Source organism: Oryzias latipes, chromosome 1 (genome assembly GCF_002234675.1).
Source record: "Oryzias latipes chromosome 1, ASM223467v1".
NCBI lineage: Eukaryota > Metazoa > Chordata > Actinopteri > Beloniformes > Adrianichthyidae > Oryzias > Oryzias latipes.
In genome coordinates, this window is record NC_019859.2 from 10282904 (window position 1) to 10306132 (window position 23229).

Below are 23229 nucleotides of genomic sequence, written 5' to 3' on the forward strand. Positions count from 1 at the left end.
CATTAGGAGAGTTGGAGGAAGAGAGGAAGGAAAGGATAAGTGCAGGAAAGGAAGTTTGAGTCAGCTTGAGGAAGAGTAAGCAACAAACTCCAAAACGAGTCAAAGGCGGAGGGGGAGAGACGGAAGTTTAAGAGGTGAAACTTTCTTGCCTGGATGCGCTTCGGTGAATCGCTGCTCTCCGTCAGGCAAAGACCATGGAATGTCAAAGGCAGCCAGAAACAGGCTGCCGGCCTGTGGCAAAGCCTCTATTCGACTCTTATCAAACTGAGAGTCTATGACCATTTCTCGTGTAAACTGGCAGCAGAAAACAAATGGGATCACCACAAATCCTGCTTTAGATGTTTTTGTTTGCCAAAAAAGAAAGTTCTTCTCTTGTTTAAAAAGTGAAAACGGTAAATAAATATTAATATTAATTGGGGGCATAAAGAATGGGTTGAGAGGGACCTAGCTGCAGACAAGATGGCACCTGAGATCATTGGCTAGAAATGGAAATTATACAACTAACCCTAACTCTAAAGTGTTCGCAATTGAAAAAAAAAAAAAAAAGATATTAAAGTTTAAAACAGAGAAAAATCATAACTGTTAGTCGCCCGTGAAAGTGTGTATTATTTTCTAGTGATATGGGAGGACTCCCAGTTCCAGTCGAAGACTTCTGGTTCTGGCCGTTGATGACTGCAACCAGGTCCTCTGGAGTTGGTTAGGCCAGGGTTCTGCAACCGTCAACACCAAAACTCTGACCAAAACTCTGTATGAGTCGCAAAGTCTTTCTCTTTAAAAAAAAATTCTACTCTGCTTCTTAGGTATTTTTGTTGTTCATTTTCTGTTTTTACACATATAAATGAAATATTGTTTTTATCCTTAATTAAAACTAAAAATTATATATATTTATATTATAGTTTTCTAAATCTAAAATTGTTTTTACTTTTGACAAAGGGTTATATGAATTCCCTTTAAAATCAAACACCTTGTGCAACAAAGGATAATTCTGCCGGAAATGAAATCCAATCCAATCCAGCCCTAAACAGCCTTTTCTCTTGTTATACCTTTGAGTGCTGTCAATTCTTCATTTCTTACTAGTGCTGTTTATCTGAATAGAAGTACGAATTAATTAGATTATGATCCAATTGAAATATTTATGAAGCATGTAAAAATTCAAAAACTACCCTATGGGCAGCAACTAAATATTGTTTAGCGTTATAAATAAGTGCCTTCCACTTTTTTCCAATTATAAAAAAAAACGTACAAAAGTTCAAACATTTTACCAAAGTATTAAAATCTGTTTAATCATGGTTGCTCACATGGAAGCTCTTGATTTAGTGTAATTTTAGTAGTGGTGTGTAAAGCTTTATTTGACCTTTTTAGAAGCACATCAGGCATAAATTCATATAAATGACTAATTCAATTTAAATCAATGCCAGAGTGCCAAAGGGCTAAAAGAGCCACACGTAGCTCCGGAGCCTCAGGTTGCAGACCCCTGGGTGATATTCTCGTTATTTACATTGTGAAAAAACACCTTAAACTATGAAATGCCTTTTTTGCTAAAAAATGTCTATCTATGACCTAACTTTTCATGTTTATCTGAAATGATTTTTTTCCCCATTTCTAGTTCTGTAATGTTACAGGTCCTCAGTGACATCCTTGGATTTTGTGAATCTTCTAACCTAAGCTCGTATACAGCAGCTAAAATATTTGCCATATATTTGCTCAGTTTTATTTGATCAAAAGGTTTTTCTGTCATGATTCTATTTTCTTCACTGTATGCAGCAGTTGAAAACTGGACTGAATCAACTGAGAGGTGGGAAACACTAAAAAGAAAAACTTTTCTGCTTTCTCCACAGTCCTGGTTCCTCTGACAAGGCATCTGAATCCACAGCTCACGTTGTGTCATAGAAATTGGAAAGCTGAAAAACAAACGCATCACCGTTGATAAAGAACAAACTGCTGAAAAGGTCTTGAAGGTCTTTCTCGCCAAACACTATTGAAAGTACTACTACAGAACCCCGAGAACTCCCACAGCGCCCCCATGAGGACTCCCACTTCAGCACGTCTCAAACAGGAATGTTCGTCCCCGTTCACGCAGGAGGCTTGAATGAGATTGAGCGGACAGACTCGGAAGAATACACAGGAGAGGAAGAGGAAGATGAGGAACAAACTCTGAAATGCCAGAATGGAAACACAACATAGAAAGCTGACAAACGACCAATTCAATATTTGTTTTTTTTCTTCTTCTTTTAAAATATATATATATATAGATATATATATATATCTATATATATGTATATATATAGATATGTCGATATTTCTCTTTTTATGTTGTCTCCACAATGAAACTCCATGCATTGGCTAAGAGATCCACAAAAAAGGGTAGTTCATAGTGGCATTTGAAAGTTCAAAAGATTGTCACCCAATTTGCACGCATCCATATCAGTGCATTTCTCTGCGCATTTCTCCTCCACTGTCACACATAACACTCATCGCCATTCAAGCTCCTCCCCTTTATGGCGCTCAGGGTGGAGACAGCTGCACACCTGTGTGTCGCCACACTCTGCTGCTTGATTCGCTCAGTCCTGAGCCTCTTTCATTTCCGATTGGCCAATCACAGTGACGCCATCTGATGGTGTGACACGTATCTGCACTAAAGCGGCTGTTTTTTTTGTTTACCTGTCAAATGATGCGGGTGTCCTGCTGTGGGAGAGGTGACCGCCATGAGGCAGGTGCGAGCGAACACCAGACAGAAAGACATAACACTAACTTTACACGTGCTCCTTCGTCCCCTCACCTATGCACTATTGATTTTTAAATAAGGGATGAAAAGTGTTGCACATTGATGATCATATGAGCGATGGAAGAAGTGGGCGAGGCCCGCTGCCACTGCAGGGCTGAAACTGTGCTGAATTCGGAGTCTTGGCCCCAAAATGCGCAGCACTACGCACACAGACGCATGTTTGCAGACCTTCTCCAGAGCAGGCCGTCACACAAAACAACCCCTTTGTTTACTGACACACATGCACACATATTATGTGCTTCATATCACCAGCTTTAACTTGGTTTTCAGGCATACTCTGGCTTTTCTTTCTCTCCAAGATTTTGTTTTTGGTTTGTCTCTCCTGGTTTGTTTTTGAATTGCATTTTTTTCCCCTCTCAGATTTCCGTAGCTCCGTAACAGCAAATCTCTTCCACAGGCAGCACAGTACCAAGAGCTCTTCACATGCATCACTTGTGTTGCTTCACCCGGCATCCCCCCTTTCTCCAGATAAATCCAAACGAGCACACAAACGCACGCACGCACGCATACGATGCACACCGACGCCACCGAAAACAGAATTAGAAAGGGAAGCCTTTACATTTGGTTCTCCACATCGCCTTTAAGGGCTTTTTTTTTGTTCATTATTTGTAATTTGAATTTGAATTTTTTTTATCTATGTAAATGTTCACCATGAAATTGTTGTTACTTTCATCATGACAAGATATTTACCTCACAAAATAACTGGACTGCCTGGCTGTTGGTTCTGTTTTGCAGGGATAGTTAGCAGGGAATTACTCTTTCTAGAAACATTAGTTCTATGTACTAAAAGCATATATCTAAACTATAACAGTATAAGGAAGTGCCTCTATTCCCCCTCCCATGTTTGAGCTAAAACTTTGGGGGATGTTGGTGCATGTGGAAACCATTGGCTGGATCTTTATAGAGGACTGCAACAATTTTTTTTTTTTTTTTTTTGTAAAGACAGAGAGATCCTATATATTTATGATATATGCTCCTTTTGCTACACACGCTTGCTGGCAGTCTAGTTATTTTCTGAACTCTCTCTCCCCCTGACCCACAAGCCGCTTCAGTAATACCATGAATCAAAAGACGCCATTGCCATCTGCAACACAGCATTATGACATGTACATGTCAAAAATCGACAGTAGATTTGAAGAAGTGTTTTTTTTTTCTTTTTGATGGAAAGTATTATTATTGAAAATATGTGTCGATTGAGCCACGTGCAATGCATTGGGTAGATCATTGTGTTTGTCTGTTAGAGATTTTTAAGAAAGCTTAGAGAAAAGAGAAAAAAAATGTAATTGTTTTAAAGTCTGCACGCTCCAGGACTCTAAACTAGAGAGCCATGAGAAATCCTAGTCTTTGTAAGTTTGGGGGTATTTGTTTTCACTACCTTCTTCTCTTTTTTTTTTTTTTTTTACTGTTTTATGTGTAATCATTTGTTAATAAATATGCGGGAGGGCTGAAGGAAAAGAAAACCTACATAAAAAAGAAATTATCATCAGATGAAAACTGGTGCTTTAATGCTATAAAAATACATTCAGACCTACGAATAATTAAAAAAAAAAGAGCAAACAATTTAGGAAAACAGCATTATTCCTCTATCTCTCTATTTGTATTCTTCTCTTTTTGTATCAAGTTCGGGGAGACACCCGCCACACAGAAGGTAGTTGGTTTCAATCTTCATTCGATCTCCTTTCTGAGAAGACCCATGTGCTCTGCCAGGAACTCACCAGCAAAAGTCAAGCCACCCGCCAAATTGACTTCTTCACTATCTCCAACTCCCATTAAGCCCACGATAGAGATCCCTTTACCCTGTGCAGACAATTAACCCCCCGAATCCTCGTGTCTTATCGTCCTCACCTGAATGGAGCTCATCTGCTCGTGCTCAGAGTCCTCCTGTTCACGAAGCGCGAGTGTTGAGACCTTCTGTACACATCAAGGGGGCAATCGTAGCTCATAGTCAGGCAGAAATAGCCATTTTTGAAGCAGGCAGTAAAAGCTGAGCCTCTCCCCCTGTTCCACCCCCCCGCTCTGTAAATGATTCTTATAGTGCTCGTGCTGTAGTGTATAGTTTCCCAGCAGTTAAAGGTTGTCCCCTTGAAAGTGCCTTTTGTTCACAGACTCCATTTTGTAATCCAGGTCGCCCCTTTTGTTTTCAAAAATGGTTCGAGGTGGCAGGTTGTTCCCCAGTGCCCCCACATGGGGGGGTGGGGGTGGGGGCAAGAGGTCGTTGCCAGTTCAGCGCTTCGGGACAACTTCTTCCTCCGGCTTCAAATGAATCCCCTCCATTCTTCCTCCCTTCTCTCCTTGATTCATTTTCAAAGCTGTGTATCTATATGTTTATATGATATATATAGATATGCACCTTTGTAAAGTTCGAAAAGAAACTGGTGTGAATTAGTTCTTTACTTTTTATTGATAAATGACAAAAAAAAAGTTGGAAAAAAAAAGCTTAAAAAAAGTCGTTCTTGTTCAGCTTTGGCTCTTTTTTCTTTTCCTTTGTCTCCACTGTCTGTTTTCTGGTAGACACTGGAGTAGTCTGTAACTGTGTGTCCGTCACTCTCCGTCTCTCGCGCGCCCTTCTCTGCTGTTGGGAGGGCGGGAAAAAAATAAGAAAGAAAAAAGATATTTCGGGAAAAAAACAAAAACAAAAAAAAAAACCTTTTTGTCTGAGCAGAATGCAGTTAGCTCACATGTTATTCTTGTCTGTATGCTTCACATTGTATTACCATATCCATCTACTTCAGCTTCTCCATTCAGCAGCTAATGTAAGTGAACAAATTACACGGCCGGGCTTTTGGGGGTGTCCTTGGGTGGATTAGGAAGAGCCAACAGGGGTTCAAGGGTTTGGGTGCACAAGGTTTACACGGAGGATCAACAGGGTCTGGAGGGCTGGGTGAGCTGCTTTGGGAAGTTAGGACGGGGCTGCTCAGACTAGAATAAGAGTTTACTCTTTTGTTATAGCTATTTATACTTTGGCTTTGTTTTATTCCCCTTTTTTTGTTTCCTTTTTAATTTGGAATTCAAATTTGCTATCAGGGTATGCTGTCGTTAAGGCTCCCTTTCTGGACGCCTTGGACTGTAAAATGGAAGCTACAAGCACCTTATAACCTGACGTGTCCCACATGAGGCCCAAAGAGGAAGCTGCATTACTCGGATGAAATCCCACATCAATTGAAACAGATCTTTTCAAATGAAGTATTGTTTCAAATGGGTTCCACACAGTAGAACCCTCAGCAGTATTAAAACACACCAACTAAATGGCTAAAAAAGGCACACGTGACCCCTGACCTCTCAGACTAAAGAGGACTAAGGGGGAGTTCTGCCACTATCTTCCTCTGACCACCTCATGCTGGACAGTCCTGTGTCTTTGTTGTTTATTTTGTTGTTCTTAGATGTGTATGGTTATTGTGGGGGGGAAAAAAAAGACAGCAACCCAGCCCCCCCCCCGTCCCTGACTCCTCGGTCTTCTACGCCTCTGTCCGTGCTCTCAGTGCAGCACCACTTCATTGTGAGAACACCCCCAGGGCTCCAAGTGAAATGCATGTGTTAATTACAGTTTCTTTTCCATAAGAAGAAAAACAGTTTGAGAAGAGCAGCACCTGATTGAATAAAAAGGATGTTCTTGACTGTACCTCCTCGCCGTGTCTCGTCGTTTTTGTTCTCCAGAGTTTCAATGTTGCGCACAAAATTGCTTTGAACCCGTTTCTAAAAATACTGACCAAGAACGCCAATAGTTATAAATATTTTGCACTTTATTTTAAATAGGACGAAATATTAACTGTAGGTGCAAAGTTGAAAGATAAAATTTGAAAATATGTAAAGTGAAATAAAACAATTAAAATCAAACAGAAAAAATGGTACAAAGGTAAACAGGCTTATCCACTAAGGCCAAGGAATTTGTTTGGACATAAGGATGTGTGGTATCCTATGACTCCACCCTTACATTGACGTGTTCTCCCTACCATGACAAAGGTGGATCAAGGTGGAAAGATTTCATGTAATCCATGGACACCAGTGAAGATCACAAATCATTGAAAAAAAAGGTTCAGCGCACTGTCTAGTGTGTCTAGATGACCCAACTCCCAACGTTAAAGTGCCTAGGATAGCACAAGGGTTAAAGCTGTTTTAAAGCCTAAAAACTATTATTGCACAAATCTGAAAAAATAATTAAAAAATAAGAAAAAACTAGCTAAATAACATTAAACATTCATACTGCTACAGGAAGTGAAAATAATTATCTGTTGGGACCCGGAATGTAGTCCTCATTCTCAAATTTGTAAAAACGTTTAGCCTTCTGGTTGTGCAAGCTATAATGAAGTCGCACATATAACCTCTGCACACAGACGACAGTCAGCACTAAAGTGTTTTACCTGAGTCTGTTTCCAATTTCCATTTTTCACAAATGCATGCATTGTAAAACATCATTTAGATGTTTAAAAACAGTATATTATGAATCAGTCCTATTTATTGGACCCGTTGTGTGGAAGTTCCAGTTCATGGCAGCTGGACATCTTCGTGCTCTTGTGTATGATCCTCTTCCACTGTAGTCTCATTCTGCAAAATAGAATGAAAAAAGGTTTTCTTTCTGAGACTTAAAAGCTCTCGTGTGTTTAGAAAGATGACGCACCTGCAGGCTGCTCAGGGCCTGTGCTGCGGGGCTGGTTTCCTGCACAGGTGGAGGTTTCTTCTCCACATCAGGAGGATCGTCACCTTGGCTGTCAGATGGTGGTGGAGATTGGGGTTCGTTTTCTTCTGCGAGCGGTGAGAATGTTGCTTCCTCAGCCTATATGTGCAAAAAACACTTCATTACACCTGTGAGCATCCCTCTCTAGAGCAGGGATGGGAAAACTACGGCCTGCCTCCACATTTGGTCCGGCCTGCCGAAGAAATGTCATAGAAGCATTTTTTTGTTGTTTTTTTTCTTTAATCTGACCCCACGATTGCTGCTTTCATGTGTGCTTTTAGGTTACGTGGCCCTCACAAGAAAACGTTTGGGGACCCCTGCTCTAGCATCTATGTGGTGTTGGAAGGTTAGTAGTTTTTTTTCATTCAAACACTGCATGAGTGCTGCATTTTATCTAAGTTTGCGATTTACCCAAGGTAAATCAAATGGTGCAAACTAAAGCAACACATTTGAAATAAAAACTCAAAATATCCTTTTTCAAAACATATTTTTTCAGTCAAACTGTTCATCCAGATTCCATGTTATTTCTTTCTCTTACAAGGAGGATTACCAAAACACTGCGCATCCGCTACTGGTCCAGCCCTCCTATCAAATTTTAGAACCCTTCAAACCCCACCATTCGAAAAGTTCCACCCCCGGTTCTGGACTTTCTGCTGTGTTTGTGGGAGTCCGTGGAAGAGACTGACCTGGGAGTTCTGATCCGGTTCGTAACCCGTTTCCTGGACAGGAGGTGTCGGACCATAATTAAATGGAATTGCAGCACGCTGAGGGATCGGTGGAACACGGCTTTGAGAGGTCCTGGTTTTCACCAAGGTGGGGAGGGGTGGGGGTGGAGGGATCATACTAGTTTCCTAAATGTAGGGGGGGGGGAAAGAAGCAGCATATTTTGATTTTTTTTTTATTAAAGAATTTTATTTGCTTATGCTTTCTGTCCAATAGAACATAAATGTAAGCTAGTAACACTTCAGCGTCATTTGTGTTTCTGCAGTTTGACATGGAGTGAAATGGAGAGACATCCTTTCAGTGTGTGAAGGCCTCACAGTTTAACAGGTGTTAAACAGGTCATTAACAACCTGACCCACCTCTATCCTAGAAGTACATCACTCCATCTTGTTTAAAAGTTTATATAAGGGGACATAAATGTCCTAAGTATGTGCCTACACACTCCAAAGACCTCATTATCCTCACAAGCTGCAGGAGAGTTGAATCCTTTGATGCTAAGTATGCTGAGCTAGCTAGTAGGTAGCTTTAACAACTAGCAAATATAGAGAGTATAATGTCCACGATCAATAAGTTTAGTCAGTGAGGGTGATCGTCTCCAATCCACAGATCCAGACTTAAACAACAAAAAGTCTGGGATCCGCTCATGTATCTCTGTGCTCTCCATTAGCTAAATTTAGCAGCCATACATTATGATACAAAGATGTTTTTCCGTAGACAGCGCTCATTGTCATTCCGCACAGTTTTTTTTTTTTTCATGACTCGAGCCACTATAAAGTTGGAGGGAGTGGCCCACCTTCTTTACTTCCATTTGTTGTGATAACAATAACACGAACACGTTATGTCATAATTTACGGAAAACCCAAATACGAGACATCCATCTATGTTAGCAAGCTACGAATATCAACTCCATAACAATATTTGTTTTAAAGTAGCAAAAAAGCGCAACGATATTTATTTGTTGTACAAATTCAAAAATGCTGTGTCATACGCAAAAACTACTAACTAAAAATAAAGTGTACTTAAGGCAACATAAATACTTTTTTGCAAGATATATGTTGTGACTTTAAACCTTACCGTTTAATGATGCGCACAACTTGGGCAGTCACCGGCTAAACACTGGAACCGATCAACACTGGAACCGGCTAAACACTGGAACCGATCAACTTAAACGCATAGACTGCTATGGCTATAACTCATTGGGTTAACGAACCGTTGCTTCCATATAAGACAGGGGAACATTTGTTTCTTCCTTTCTGGTTTCACTCTTCATGCGCAATGTGCAATACTGCCCTCTATCGACTGTTGGATACGTCGCTGAAGTTTTTATTATTATTTTTTTTTATTTTTTTTAATTAAGAAATGTTTCAACAGTACAGTATTATTCATTTCGAATTAACGAAGGTTGCCCTTTTTTAAAAAATTAATTCACATCCAAAGGTGTTTACATATTAATAATTCACACAAAAAAGAAAGAAATGCATTTTATTTTGAAAATACATCTGAGCTGTTACCTAAAGCGGATGTACAGTTTTAGAACTGTCCTGCTTAGAGTACTTCCGGCGTTTATTTAGTGTAAACACAACACACAGCTGGATACACAACAAATATCACCTTGAGTACAGAGTTTAAAACCCGTGTGTCCGCCGTCGCGATGAGGTTTCCTATTCCCCATTTTCGTCCACAGAAGACAGCGCTCTTCTGAGAAGCTAAATTCCAGCGACAGCGACCGAGCTAAGCTAACGCGAAGCCAGAAACCGCTCGCGCTTGTCTTCAAAGTTGGCTCAGTCTAGCCCGTTTAAAAAAGCGCCCTCCTTCATGTTTGTGTCAGGTCAATGGGAAACTGTCTATTTTCACAAGGTGCGGATGACCTCTCGCCTCTAAACGAGTCTGAGGGGGGCAGTCTGCCCGGAGAGCCGACGGTAACACAACAGGTGAGCTTTAAGTTTAAGGTTGTATTAGTTACCTATTTTTTGCTGGTTTCCAAGTACATTTTACTATATATACTTTTTTGCATTATATTGACTTGTTTTTTTAAGCCACCAGAGAAAAGTAGTACATGTTATGCAACCAGTCCAAAGAATATATGAAACTTAAAAGGCTTAAACGATTTTAACACAGTACATGTAAACGTTATGTGTGAGTTTTAGAGCCACGTGACTCTGATTACTTTATCAATTTAAAGACTATCAATATTGGTGTAATTTTATTGGTCAGCCATAGTTTTAAAGTCTGGAAATTTGTCACAATACCTTCTTATATTTGCAAAAAGAAAAATAACTTCTTGAATATTTACCCCTTTTTGAAATGTAGTTTCACCTTTGGAGCTCATGGAAACCCTGACATTTATAATGCAACTAAAATTTTATTTAATATAGTCCTCTAGTTGACTAAATTGGGAATTTAACACAATAAATGTGTTATTGTGTTTAGTCTATTTATTTGTCTTTTTTTTAGTAGGTCAACTGAAGTGAAATAATAATTAATTCAACCAATCAATTGTATTTGAAGAGCTCTCATAAAATGCCAGAGCAACCAATGTTCTGTGCAAGTAAAATGTAGATATAAAAAATAAACTAACAATTGACAACTATGGCCTGCTAAATCTGCTCACTGGAGTAAATTCAATAACATTAACTGAGATCAAATGGATGAATGCTTTAATATGAGAAATCCTTAAAATAAAGGCAATTTTCCAGGCATTTCCAACCAACAACAACTCCATTTTTTTTATCACCTAAAGACATGCACAAAACCTAGTGTGTTTTGTTTGTGTTGCTGATTGTGTGGTGAAGGACTTTTATAGCAGCGTTATGTTTGGCAAACACATGACTTTTCTGAAAACCCTAAGGGGACTGGAGAATAAACTGTGGGTGTGGAAAACTATCACCCAGAAGGAAAGTATATGCAGTGGAATATTGATGGTTTTGCTTCAAAAAAATCTGTTTTTAATCACTAGAATCAGATGTTTTTAATACAGTATATTTTATTTTGAGCATTGCTGCTGTTTAGTGTAATGAACAGACAAAGGTCTGGGAAATAAAAGAGCTACCTCTCCAAAATGATAAGATCCTCTGGTACCAATGAGGTCCAAAGTCTTTCTCTTCTTTCCATTTAAACCATTTACTTCTGATCGCAAAATAATCTTTGATTTCAGGATCTAGTGTTGACTGTTGAGGACTGGTGTCTTTAGTTGCACTACTGGAAATTTTTGAAGTCCTGTAACCCGACTAATATCTCAGAAGGTGTTGTGAGATTGTGCAAAGAAAGTGTTGGTTTTTCCTCAACAGCTGCACAGGCTTTAACCTGACTAGCAAACCCCCCCCACTGTCTTATCTGACTCCAGGCCTGATGACTATTCTACTGCCGACATGGTTATCAGGTTTATGGCGACTCTATAAAGTCCACGCAGCTGCTGTCGCTGAAGCAGAAGGAGGGCAGAACTGTTTGATGACATTTTCATAGATCATTAAAATGTGCATTTTGGAGCCGGTTTAGCTCGTGCTGGTTTGCGGCGCCTTCTGTCCGTGAAACCCAGGTTCAACTCCGGGCTGCTCCCTGTTCCCCTCTCTACTTCTGTGCCGGTCCCAAGCCCGGTTGCCTTGAGAGGGTTGCGTCAGGAAGGGCATCCGGCGTAAAACATTGCCAAGTTTACCATGCGACTCGTTCGCTGTGGCGACCCCTGATGGGAACAGCCGAAAGAGAAACAACATTAAAATGTGGTTTTGTATTGATAGATAATCCAATCTGTTTGGTTCGAAATCATCTCCAGGAGCGCAGCCAGCTGGAGTTCCATCCCAACCCTGGAGAGAGTCGCCCCGTCAGCCAGCTGACCGAGGAAGAGCAGATCCGGATTGCCCAGCGCATTGGACTCATTCACCACCTTCCCAAGGGCATCTTCAACCCCGGCTCTGACCCCTCTGAAAAGAAAGTGATAGAGTACGTTTAAAGGAAGGCGTGCCTCATGTCCATATTCATATAACTGACAAAAATCATCAAGGTTTTGACCGTGTCCTCAAATCTCTCTTGTGCAGGTGTGTGATCTGCATGATGGATTTTGAGTATGGAGACCCCATTCGGTTTTTGCCCTGCCTTCACATCTACCACGTTAGCTGCATCGACCCTTGGCTGATGCGCTCCTTCACCTGCCCCTCCTGCATGGAGCCCGTAGACGCAGCCCTGCTGTCCACCTACGAAACCAACTGAGCAGCCTCCCGCTCGGCTGCTCCCGCCTAGAAACAGGCGCACCTCCGTCGGCACGCCTGTCCTGTTTCTGCTCCAACAGGTAGCCCAGGTGGCGTGGGACGAAGCAGGTATTTATAGACCGATGTGAAAGGGGGTTTTGCAGAAATGCAACGCTTAGGTTTCATACGCCCGTTTTCTGGAGGTGTGAAAGTGTGTGCCAAATGACTTTAGATGAAGAAAATAGACGAATATATTAGAAGAATGTTGCCCCACATCTGCTTAACGGGCAGGCTTGATTTTTGAAAGTGGTCTTTGCTTCAGGTGTGATGTGCAAATGTCACCAGAAAGAGAAAACATGAAGGGAAGTGAGAATGTTCTTCAAATAGTTGTGAATGTCTCTGAAATGCGATCCCTCCCCCCAACGGAGGGTGACCACGCCAATCTTCTTGAACAAATTGATACTGTGAGGTCCCACGACATTTCAACGTTTACAGTGCTGGGATGCAAAATGCTGTCGTTTGACAACTTATAAGCCTTCTTGAAGCTCTCGTTTTTGAACGGTTTGTTCTGTAGATCTTTTTTTCTTTCTTTTTTTAAAAGCTGCTTTTCAAGAAAGTTAATCTAAGTTTTGCCTTACCAGATAACAAATCCCAGCCTTTCACCTTGGGGTTGCTTTTAATGTCACGTTGTAAAAACCCAGTTCCTCTGTGTTCCTCTGTGTTCATCTGTCTCTAACATTTACACAATATGCTGTGCAATCTCCTGGAAGCACCTTGATTTAACCCAAATCTAAAAACACTGTAGAACTCAGATGATTGAGTTTCATTTCTTTTTTCAGTCGTTTATGCTGCTGTTGCCTTGAACCTGAAGATAGCTGAGGATTTTTTTTTTTTATTAGTAACCACGCATTTCCAAAGTTCATGAGCGGCAACACAGATCCTTCTATGATCTCTCAATGTAAAGCACACACATTTTTTAAGAATTTTGAAATAAATGCTACTAATAGAGGGGAATGTAAATGTAAAGCAGGATTTTACATAGATTTGAATGATGATAAGGAGTTGATATTAATTTTACTGTGCACTTTTTGTGCCTTTTTAAGGTATATGTTGGTTAATTCATGTGAAGTACAATCATTTCTGAAATGGCTCATGTCTTAATTTAGCTGTCCTCTAGGGGGAGACAGATACCAGCCGTTCTCAGACCTTGGAAAGTTTTTCTATAGCATGGGTATGGTGTGGTTCAGTTTTTTGTTTGAATTCATTTACCAGCCAACATTTTTATATTAGGATCTGGTTTTCTAAGGCCAAGGGGAGTTGATTCCACAGGTATTGTTCACCCTAAGACACCACGGGATAAGAGTTATCGAATGACTTGACCTATTAAAAAAAGCTTGTGGGAAAATGTCTTTTGGCCAAAATAAAAGCTCGTGAGCTTTTATTTTGACTCCATGAAGTTAAAACTTTTTCCCAAAATATTTTAGCAAATGTTATCATGGTGACAGTAAAATATCACACAGACAGTGTTTTCTTTAGGAGAAAATCAAGGACTTCTCCTCCTGAGTGGAGCCACACTTTGTCATGCACCATGAATACCCATTATGGAAAAATATGAGATTAAGTCGGGAAAATACTGGCTGTTTTTAATTTATGCATGTTGAGAAACTTCAATAAAGATGGATACCGAGTCTCACCCTGTGTGGTTCTCACGTCTGTGACTTTGTGTACAGAAAATATAACATGTAGAGCTGAAATATTGACTAAAAAAAACATGCAGAATACATTTAAATCAAAAATATTCTTTTAATTAAAAAATATATTTACAGTGGTTTTACAGTGTAATCCATTTAAACACAAAGTGCTGCAGTGTCACAGTAACATTTACAGTTCTTCTTAACAGACTTGATCCATTTACAGAGATGTGAAATAACAAATGTGATGCATTTATAGTTAAATTGTTTCGGCCGTGCAAAGGAAAAACCTAAAAGTCTACATTTATAGAGCGTAGAATCCCACACTGACTGTAGCCAGAGCCAGAAAAAGCCCCAGCACCATCCTGATGAGCGGGACGTGGAGTGTTTTCGCCTCTCCTGACTTGAAGGTTAAAATCTTCTGCAGCTTGTTTTCTGTGACGTCCAGCAGCTTCTCAATGTCATCAAAGACCTGCAAGTCAAAGGTCATCTCTTGTCAGCTAATCCGGTTAGAATTTCCTTTCTCTGCTCAAGCATCACTTCTAACCTGGATGTTGAACTCGAAGGCCCTGACCGCCTCCTCCAGCACGCCGTTCCTCTGCTCCTCCGTCAGCTCCACGCTGTTCATTCGGCTGCGGTAGAGCTGCTTGAACAGGTTGGGGCTGGACACTCCAGGGAAGGCAAAGAAGGACAGACCCTCGCTGCTTTTCAGCCCCATGGATTTCTGGGCAATCCGACCAAGAACCTGGCCTCCAGACAGATCGCCGAGGTAACGGGTGTAAGCGTGGGCCACCAGAAACTCGGGGTACTCTTTGCCGATCTGGGTAACCACGCCAAAGACAGGTGTCAATGCAGTTTCACTCTACTGAATGGTTTTCTTATGTTTTATCATATCAAATGTACCTGTCTGAGCCTGTGACAGTATCTCTTGGTGGCGGCAGGAACAACTATTTTCTCTCTCCAGTTGGTGCCGTAGAAATACTCCAGGTCTTTCTCAATGGACTCCAGCCTGGCCAGTTCGGATGGAAAGTAAATGGGCGCCACACCAGCATGGTTGGAGTTCCTGCTCAGCTCTTCCTCCAGAGCTTTGTAGATCTCATACAGGGAGCACAGGAGGAGCTGCAGCGGGTGAAAAAGAAGGATCTTTGGTCAGATTAAGAGCTCGATTAAGAGCAAAAATCTGGGCTGCATATTTTCTAACCTTGTACTGTGGAAGCGTCACTTGTCCCCGCTGGAAGCTCAGCATTAGCTCTGTGTTTTCTGCTCTGACGTGACTCTCCTTTGTCACCTTCTTGATTTGTTCAGACAGATCCCTAAAAAAATAAAAATAAAAGGAGAATGAATCCCATTCAGGGCAGTATGAGACGCATGTGCGTCCATAATGGCAGCTTGGAGGACCATGCAGACTGTTATCTCAGGAGTACAAAAGTAAAAACCATCACTTAATGCGATTAAAATTCATTTTAAAAGCATCCAGGAACTTTATCAGAAAGTAAAATCCATTGCCTGTTAATAGTCTTGTCCTATAAATGGATCGTTTCTGTTAGTAAAAGAGGGGAATTGGATGTGAAAAGGAAAATCTCAGCAGTTTACTCTTACCTGTCAGCAGTCTGCTCTGTTGCTGCTTGAGTCTTCCTCTCAGTTTCCATTGTGATGCTGAAATCCAAGCAGTCAGAAACCCACTTTGAAACATCTCCACTTGTTTTTCGATCTCACAAGGTTTACGGTCTAATACGTGAAAATGAAAAGCATGAAATCTGAACTGTAAAGTCTCAAGTTTACTCACCAGTTAAGATCAACTCCTTCAGATTTGTTAGTCCTGGTTTTTCCTCTGGATGTCCTGTGTGGTTGGTTTGCCTTCTCTGTCTTTTTATACAGTGGTGGCTTCAGTCTCCTCCCTCCACATTAAAAAACAGGATCAGAGTCACAGCCAGACATCAGTTCAGTGGGAGGCACTGAGAGTTAACATGACGCAGCAGTTTTGAGAAAGCGCTGAGGGAGGGACTACTGGAGTTAGCATGACATCAGGAAATTTGCTCTTGGAAAACCAGAAGGGGTGGGAGGGGCTGAGAGGTTAACATGACTGTGCAGACCGAGATTCCAAAGTTGAACCAACAAGAGAGCTCCAAACATGACTCTGAGCTTTTAGGGCGCTCCAAACATGACTCGGAGCTTTTAGGGCAAAAATAAGAAGTTGAATGAGAATATGCAACACATTCTTGTTCAACTTTATGTATTCTTTATAAACAGATCTTTAGAAATATTACTAACTGATAGTTTTATCGTGTTTTGTGAACTCTGGATAGAGGGAAATGTTGAGATTTATTTTAATCGGTCGTCTGTCAATAAATCTGTAAATGCAGCGAAGATCAGATGAAGCAAAAAACCACAACTTGAAGAAAAAAATAAAAAACTACCAATTCTAAACCTGTTTGCACAACTTTTATTATTGTTTCATTTAAGGTGAATCAATCTAATGTGCTCTTATGCCTTGTGTGATTTTTATCAAAGTGTTTATGTAAAGAAATGTCTTTAATAAAAAAAATACAACAAACTTTGTTGAAGAGGACAAAAAGTTCTACGTATTTGATAGCTTTGGTTTTAGTGTATTGAGGTGGACTATCTTGGATTTTCTGGTGGTTTTATTAGACTACATCCTAAATAATTTGAAGCCTCGGACAACAGCAAACTTATATCTGATCATTTCTGCAAGTTTATTGTGTGGTTTCTGTACCACACAAATGTTTCCTAACTGGCCTTTAGGTATTTTTCAACATAGTGATTTTAGCTGAAACTCCTCCAACCTGGCAACAAAGCATTAGAGCCGCCTGCAATTGGCCAAGAAAACATGACTCAGCAGTCATGAAGGGGGGGCGGAGGTAAGGAAGGGAAGGAGAGTGCTAAACGTGAGACGGCAAGTTTTTCTCCAACAGACTGGCGGGCAGTTCGACAGACTTCGGCTTCAGTCGTGTATTTCCGTATGGGTGGAACAAATGTTCAATCAGCTGATCTGATTTTCGTTGGAAATTACGTCAACTTGAGAAATCCAGTCTTTCGACTCTTTTGTTTGTTGTTGTTGAAAATTTCGACGCAGATAATACATCAGAGGACGGTTCTGCAGAGAACAGTTTTAACACCAGAGCAGATTTTGGTGCAGAAGAGTAAGTTTAACTCAAACTTTTCATGTTGACCGACTTTTAATTCTTGGCCTCGCGCCAACACACCGCGCGCACCGGTGACTCATTACAGGGAAAGTAGGTTAAACAATAATTTTAACTATGGGAGCGCAGCACATTCAGTATTTTTTTCTATAAAAGGATGGAAATAGTCCCCCCCCCCCCATTTATTTTCTCCCCAAAATGAATTCACTCATTTGGAATAAATCAAATATTTCTGTCCTGTTACAAAAAGTAGTACAATTTCTGCTTGTCCTGGGAACTTGCTCTCTTCATCCCTAGTTGGGTTTGCAATTAAGTTTTATTTGAATTTCAAAACAAATATTACAATTTTCTTTATGTGTTGAAAGGGAAGTTTTAAAGACCCACTCCAATGAAGATCATATTTTTGGTGTTTTTAACACATTCTTGTAGCCTTTTTCCTCATGATAGAGAACATGTATTAATAAAATTAAGCTTAAAATTGCGTATCTGAGTATTTTTTTTTTTTAGATTGAAGTCATTGTGAATCAGGAGCTGACGGAAAAATTCTGCTGGAAAAAGCTTGTAGGTGTGAAAGCTACAACAAGCTTCCTGCTGCGCTCCATTCTGATGCATTATAGACTACTAGATCCATGCACGTCTTTCGTTTTCCTCGTCCTGAGCTGGTAATTGGTTTACTCTGACATTGCTTGCTATCTTTTTTGCACCAGTAATGATGGGTTGAGGGTGTGAAGGGCTGTAAGCTAGGAGTAGAGCGTGTAAACAGATGGATGATAGAAAGGGGGATGGCTGACACTGAACCAACAGTCCTGCCCACAACTCCAAGGTAAAGTTCTAATAAACTACTGGCGCTCTGCACCATGTCCTAGAAGACAACACAGGTTTTTTGATTTGACTAAAAATGTCCAAATCATAATTAAAAGACCACTGTGAACGCTTTAAAGTAGATGAAGGTGATCGGAGTGGGACTTTAATGAACTTTGTAGGAGTTTTGTCCATCTTTGATGTATTAAATTCAACTGCAGTCCTCAAAGAGACAAACACTTTCACATTTTTCTGAGTGATCAGAGGTTGTTGAGTTTTGTTATTCAATATTGACATTGAGTCTGTCACACATGAAGGTGTTTGGAATAATCTCTCATCCAGAAGGACAGAGACCAATACGAGAGTCCAGATCGTTTAAGAGTTGATTTATTCTTTTGCTAAAATAAATATTGTTTATTCCCTAATTCCTTGTGCCTCCTGTATTATTTTTTGGTAACAGATGGATGGAGAAACGGACAGTGATGGGCCCAGGGAAAATCAAGGACAAGAAAAAGGCATTCCGATGGAGGTGGAGAACCTTTTGGTAGATTCAAAGAACTCTGGTACAAAAGGAAACAAGGAGGGGGAATAAGAACCCTTTTCAATTTTTTTTTTTTTTACTGGAATCACATTTCAAAACTTGGTTTAAATAAGCTAATAATGTTTGTGTTGCTGTCTGATGCTCTTGAATATTTACTGATTTAAAATGTTTCTTTAGTTTCCTAGATATATTATTTTCAGCATACATTGTCATTCATACATACACACAGCTTGGTGCATTGAGCATTGGTTGTTCTGACAGACAGAAATATTAAAGAGAAATTCCTGAATTAAATTACATCAGAATGGGAGCAAAAAAAAAGCCAATAAAATCAGTTTTGAGATGCTTAAATTCTTAAACCTAGTTTAGGAACAAGCCAAAAACCAGCATTTTTATGGGTGTCTGCTGTTTAAATTTGGTAAATCCATATAAAAAAAAATCTTATCCCACAAGAGCCAGTGACTAGTTGGCTCATCTGCTTCAAGGTGTTCAGAGACGTTATTCTGAATTAGTTTGTTGTAATCCGTTTGTTTTTATAGAGGAGCAATTTAAATGTAGTTGTTCCTCCATCCCTGTCTTAATGCCACTCACTTGACCTCTATCTGAACTGATATGTGGCTCCAGGTGAAGTTGAACCAGCCCACCTGAAGTAAAGTAGTCTGCGAGTTTCACTGTGATGTTTCTCACATATTTCTTCTGTTTTACCCCCACAGAAACTGGATGGCACCAAGAAACGACACAACGGTATGTTGGTAAACCTTTAAGCTTAGATTGTGCTGTAAGATTTAGCCTCATTTCTTTTGTAATTATTGCTAATCACATGTCTGCATTCATATATATTTATTTACGCCCTTTATTAAAGCTCAACCATAAAGTAAAGGATTTCTTTTGCACCAAATCTTTGTAATTCCAGGTAAACCTGATGCCGAACTGCGCAGGTTAGACTCCTCTGATCCTCTCTCTGCTTGTGCAGTTCACATGTTTTCAGATGAATGGACAATGAGACAGGAGGAAGAGGTGAACAAACAATCAATTCTTTTATTTCACTGTTTTGAACATCAATGATAATTTTTCTAAACCAATCTGCGGAAAACAATCATAAAAACATGTTTTTTCAAAATGTTTTCATCCTTCTGCCTATACTTTTATGAATATCTTTTAATAAATTGTGTTTATTTTAGATCTATTTATTTTAATTCCTCTTTTTTTTATCCCCCAGATTAATACTAGCTCCCTGCTGGAGAACTCGCAGTTTCTTAATTGCCACAGCACTATGCTAGAAGGTCACACGGATGCAACTGAAAGGCTCTCCGACCCCCTAGTTTTGGGGAGGTCGGATCTCTCTGATCCCTTGCGCAAGGCTGGTCTTGTGGTACCAAGGCTCTCCAGCGAACCTCGCAGTCCCATCACTTCTTCATGCTTTGTGACCAGTCCAACCTCAGATGCCCTCAAGTTTGCCTCCAGAAGTCCCAGTCCACTGAGGGGAGATCCTGTCTCTGCTGCAGCTCACCTGCACCTCCTGGGGGAGTCCCTGTCTTTGATTGGACAACATCTGCAGGACGTAAATGTAAGTAAATCATAATTTTTAAATATTTCCATGAATTCCGCCAAAGTGTCCGTACAACTTAAATATTCAATGTTTAAGTTATTTGTTCACCAAAGGATAATTTTTTCTTATGAAATGCAGTAAATGAGCCTTAACTGTTGCAGATTAAACACTTGAGAGAACTTCACCCTCTTATTTTGCCAATATTGGAACCAAAAGTTCAAATGTCCCCACACAGTTGAACCTGAAGCCGTTCACGTGAAAACTGCGGCTGTTTGTCAAAGACTCTGCAAATATGAAATGTTTGCCACGTCGATTTTTGAAAGGGCTCTGGGGCCGTTGTGTAGTAAAATATAGGTCAAGATTTATAAACTGTTTTTTTTTCTGTTGTATTAACAGTTTTTTGAAAATTCCTTAAACAATAGATCAACTATTTAAATTTTAAACAAAATATTGATTAAAAAGATCAAACAGATTAGGGATTTTAAGTATTTCCGCTTTATTTATTGTGATTTTATTATGATTGAGCACAATGTCTTATATTCACGCGATATGTAAGCATATTGTGTTTTCTGGAAAGATGGTTTTGTCACTAATGCTTTATTTAAAAGTTTTTATTCAAATAACCAGCTCATTTAAAAAAAAGCCAATTGTAGCTATTATAAGTTTATCACGACGAATTCTGTTTCATGTCAGAAATGTTGGTATTTCCACATTAACTGTAGATGTCACCTTGACTTTGTTTAATTTAATAGTAAAAGAACTTCAACAATTCAGGGAATTCCACTAAAATCAAACTGTAAAGAAGAGAGTTATGTTGTTGATTAAGCAGAAGTAACTTTCTTTCTCACACTTTTTTTAAATCTGGAAGACATTTGCCCCCAGAATCTGGTAGAATCTGGTAGAAACTGGTAGGTGGTGCTGTTTGACAAGTTACGTCGATGCAAAAAGCTTCATTGTGTTTCACATGACCAAACAAAAGCACTGCATTTAGGCAGAACTTACTGAGTTTCTGTTTCATTCCGTTTTTTTTGTTGTTGTTGTTTGTCTTAGATGATGTAAAAAACACATTCAAACTTAACTTGAATTTCTTGACTGATCTTTTGTATTGGAGACTCAGAAAACAACATAGAAATGGTCAGCAAGTTCAGTAACTGCATGAGAAGCTCAAAGATGAATATTTTGACATTTAAATTTGTGTCTGCCTGGACCATTTTTCTTGGCAGACAGCACTACACTTATGGTAAGGAGGTATTATCATCATTTAGGAAACTCTATTAGTAATAAATCATTAAAACCTACATGCTTAATCTAATTTTTATTATTTTCATAATGGAAAAAAGTTTGTTCAGAAGCATTTGTTGTTTACATTGATGTTTTTACAAAACCAAGCCTCAACTTATAAAATTATTTTATTATTGATCAACGTGGTAAATTCTTATGAACAGCTCGCATTGTGTTTTGAACAGCCAGATGGTTTTATTTTATTTTTTTACGGGTTATGCCACCTAAAACAGAGAGTTTGTGCTGAATTACACAAAAGGTTATTTCCAAGGAAACACAAAGGATATCAATGTTTTAAAAACGTTTTTGTGAAATAAAGCTTCTTTATGCATTTAGTTGAGGTTTTGCACCATTTTTTTTTTTGCTTACAATCTTCTCTGTTTTCATAAATGCTTGAACATATGGTTGTGTCAATTTTTCAAGTCATTTTTCTGTTTTAATAATAGTGAGGAAAAGCAACAAGCAATGGAAGAGACTCAAATAATCCAAATACAGATAATTTTAGGTCTTTCTTACAGAGAAGCTGTAAAGAAAGTGGAGGTGTCAGTGAGTGCAGTTTCCTTCACCGTCAGAAGATGTTTTAAAATCTTAAAAACTTTCTCATCACTTCATTTTATGTTAGTTCTGCCCCATCATTTTCAAAATAGTTTCTTTAAGTAGAGGGGATGGTGTGCTGTCACATTACAGACTGATCAACTATCATCTCTGGAGTCCTAACCCCATAAAGCCTGCATTTATTTTGAATCATAAAAAAGTAACAACATGCTTTTGCTTTCAATTAGATGCTAAATTAAGTTAAGTTTGGAGCAGTTTGATGTGTATTTGCATCAGCATCAAGGGGTTAATGGATTTCACAGGTCTCTCTGTGCCTCTCTGCAGAAAACGGTGTGTTTGTCGAGTTCCTTCTCTTTACTTTTGGATTCTCTGCTGTGTGCCTTGGCTCCATTGATGAGCCTCACCTCTGAAATACCTGAGCTGTCGAGCTGCACAGACCGCACACTGGTGAGAAATGCACTCCTTCAGCAGCGGACATCATCTTTAAGACACTGCTATGACTTTACAAAGATTACAGCAAGGATTTAACATGTTTTTTCTTTCTTTTCCAAGTCCTCCTCTCTGGAAAACTTTGCTTATTTGATGCCCGGACTGTAAGTGACCATATTGGGACATGACGCAATTTTGGGCGGTCGCTAATTTTATTTTCCCATTATCATAGTAAGCATTATTGTATGTGCAATTTCACTTCATTAAACATTTAAAAAAGACACACAGATACTGCTCATTTAAAGGTATCTAAAGGTATGCTGAAGCTTCGGTCATGGAAGCTTATGTTGCATTCAGACATTACCTTGATATAATTTGCTCTTGTGACTAAACGTATTTTAAAGATTTCAATTATTCAGAAGCAGATCAGTGTAGCACTCAGGTCCAATCAGTTTAAATATTTTCCTACAATAGGTAATCTTCAGGAGCTTTACAAAGAAGATTTTAGATATTATTTTTTTCACTAAATAGTTTTAAAGAAAGTAGACCAGATGTGCAAACCTTCTCGTTTTTTTTGGGTCATATCACTAATTCTGAGGTTGACGGTGGGCAGAAACGACTCTTGTTGAGCAGGAACCTGCAGAATCAGGAAGGAGCATCGTTGACTGGTTGGAGTCAGATAACAGGAAGGAGACGCAAAAACACGAAAACATACTTTCACTTTGAAAGCAAGCAACACATTAGCAAGTGCAAAAAATAATATACGCTAACGGAGAGTGAAGAGAGTAGTGTTTATTACTGTGTACAGGGCATGAGAGCTCCGTGCATCATGATATGAGCCCCAGCCATCTGAAAGCTTT

The 23229-nt window shown here is 39.5% G+C and overlaps 5 protein-coding genes across 17 annotated transcripts in view; 3 read left to right on the forward strand and 2 right to left on the reverse strand.

Moving 5' to 3' along the window:
• LOC101159559 (nuclear factor 1 X-type) overlaps positions 1-6402 on the forward strand; it is a 110739-nt gene extending 104337 nt beyond the window's left edge. For all 12 annotated transcript variants that reach the window (XM_023955588.1, XM_023955591.1, XM_023955606.1 and 9 more), the window contains one exon: positions 1839-6402. In XM_023955588.1, coding sequence (XP_023811356.1) covers positions 1839-1853 — 15 coding nt within the window. In that variant the 3' untranslated portion in view covers positions 1854-6402. The remainder of the gene's footprint in view (positions 1-1838) is intronic.
• A 105-nt stretch (positions 6403-6507) lies between these two features.
• LOC101174483 (vegetative cell wall protein gp1) lies at positions 6508-9447 on the reverse strand. The gene is made up of 4 exons (XM_020702222.2): positions 9255-9447; positions 8144-8308; positions 7401-7556; positions 6508-7327 (listed from the first exon to the last, which is right to left on the reverse strand). The coding sequence occupies exons 2-4, from the start codon at positions 8297-8299 to the stop codon at positions 7268-7270; spliced, it is 372 nt and encodes a 123-aa protein (XP_020557881.1). The 5' UTR covers positions 8300-8308; positions 9255-9447; the 3' UTR covers positions 6508-7267.
• A 226-nt stretch (positions 9448-9673) lies between these two features.
• On the forward strand, positions 9674-14054 carry LOC101174724 (RING finger protein 11). Its single transcript, XM_004065692.4, has 3 exons — positions 9674-10111; positions 11950-12116; positions 12212-14054. Exons 1-3 carry the CDS (start codon positions 10013-10015, stop codon positions 12381-12383), a joined length of 438 nt encoding a protein of 145 aa, XP_004065740.1. The 5' UTR covers positions 9674-10012; the 3' UTR covers positions 12384-14054.
• A 91-nt stretch (positions 14055-14145) lies between these two features.
• On the reverse strand, positions 14146-15947 carry LOC101174976 (heme oxygenase). Its single transcript, XM_004065693.4, has 6 exons — positions 15839-15947; positions 15652-15708; positions 15254-15365; positions 14956-15171; positions 14600-14872; positions 14146-14524 (listed from the first exon to the last, which is right to left on the reverse strand). Exons 2-6 carry the CDS (start codon positions 15699-15701, stop codon positions 14357-14359), a joined length of 819 nt encoding a protein of 272 aa, XP_004065741.1. The 5' UTR covers positions 15702-15708; positions 15839-15947; the 3' UTR covers positions 14146-14356.
• A 973-nt stretch (positions 15948-16920) lies between these two features.
• On the forward strand, positions 16921-22650 carry LOC101175216. Of its 2 annotated transcripts, none has more exons than XM_011474193.3 (7): positions 16921-17213; positions 18475-18558; positions 19269-19299; positions 19469-19572; positions 19775-20122; positions 22265-22387; positions 22493-22650. In XM_011474193.3, the coding sequence occupies exons 2-7, from the start codon at positions 18475-18477 to the stop codon at positions 22535-22537; spliced, it is 735 nt and encodes a 244-aa protein (XP_011472495.1). In that variant the 5' UTR covers positions 16921-17213; the 3' UTR covers positions 22538-22650. The 2 variants fall into 2 exon arrangements, with proteins under 2 accessions (XP_011472495.1, XP_011472509.1); XM_011474207.3 differs by having other exon boundaries at positions 16924-17213; positions 18475-18543.
• The last annotated feature ends 579 nt before the right edge of the window (positions 22651-23229 follow it).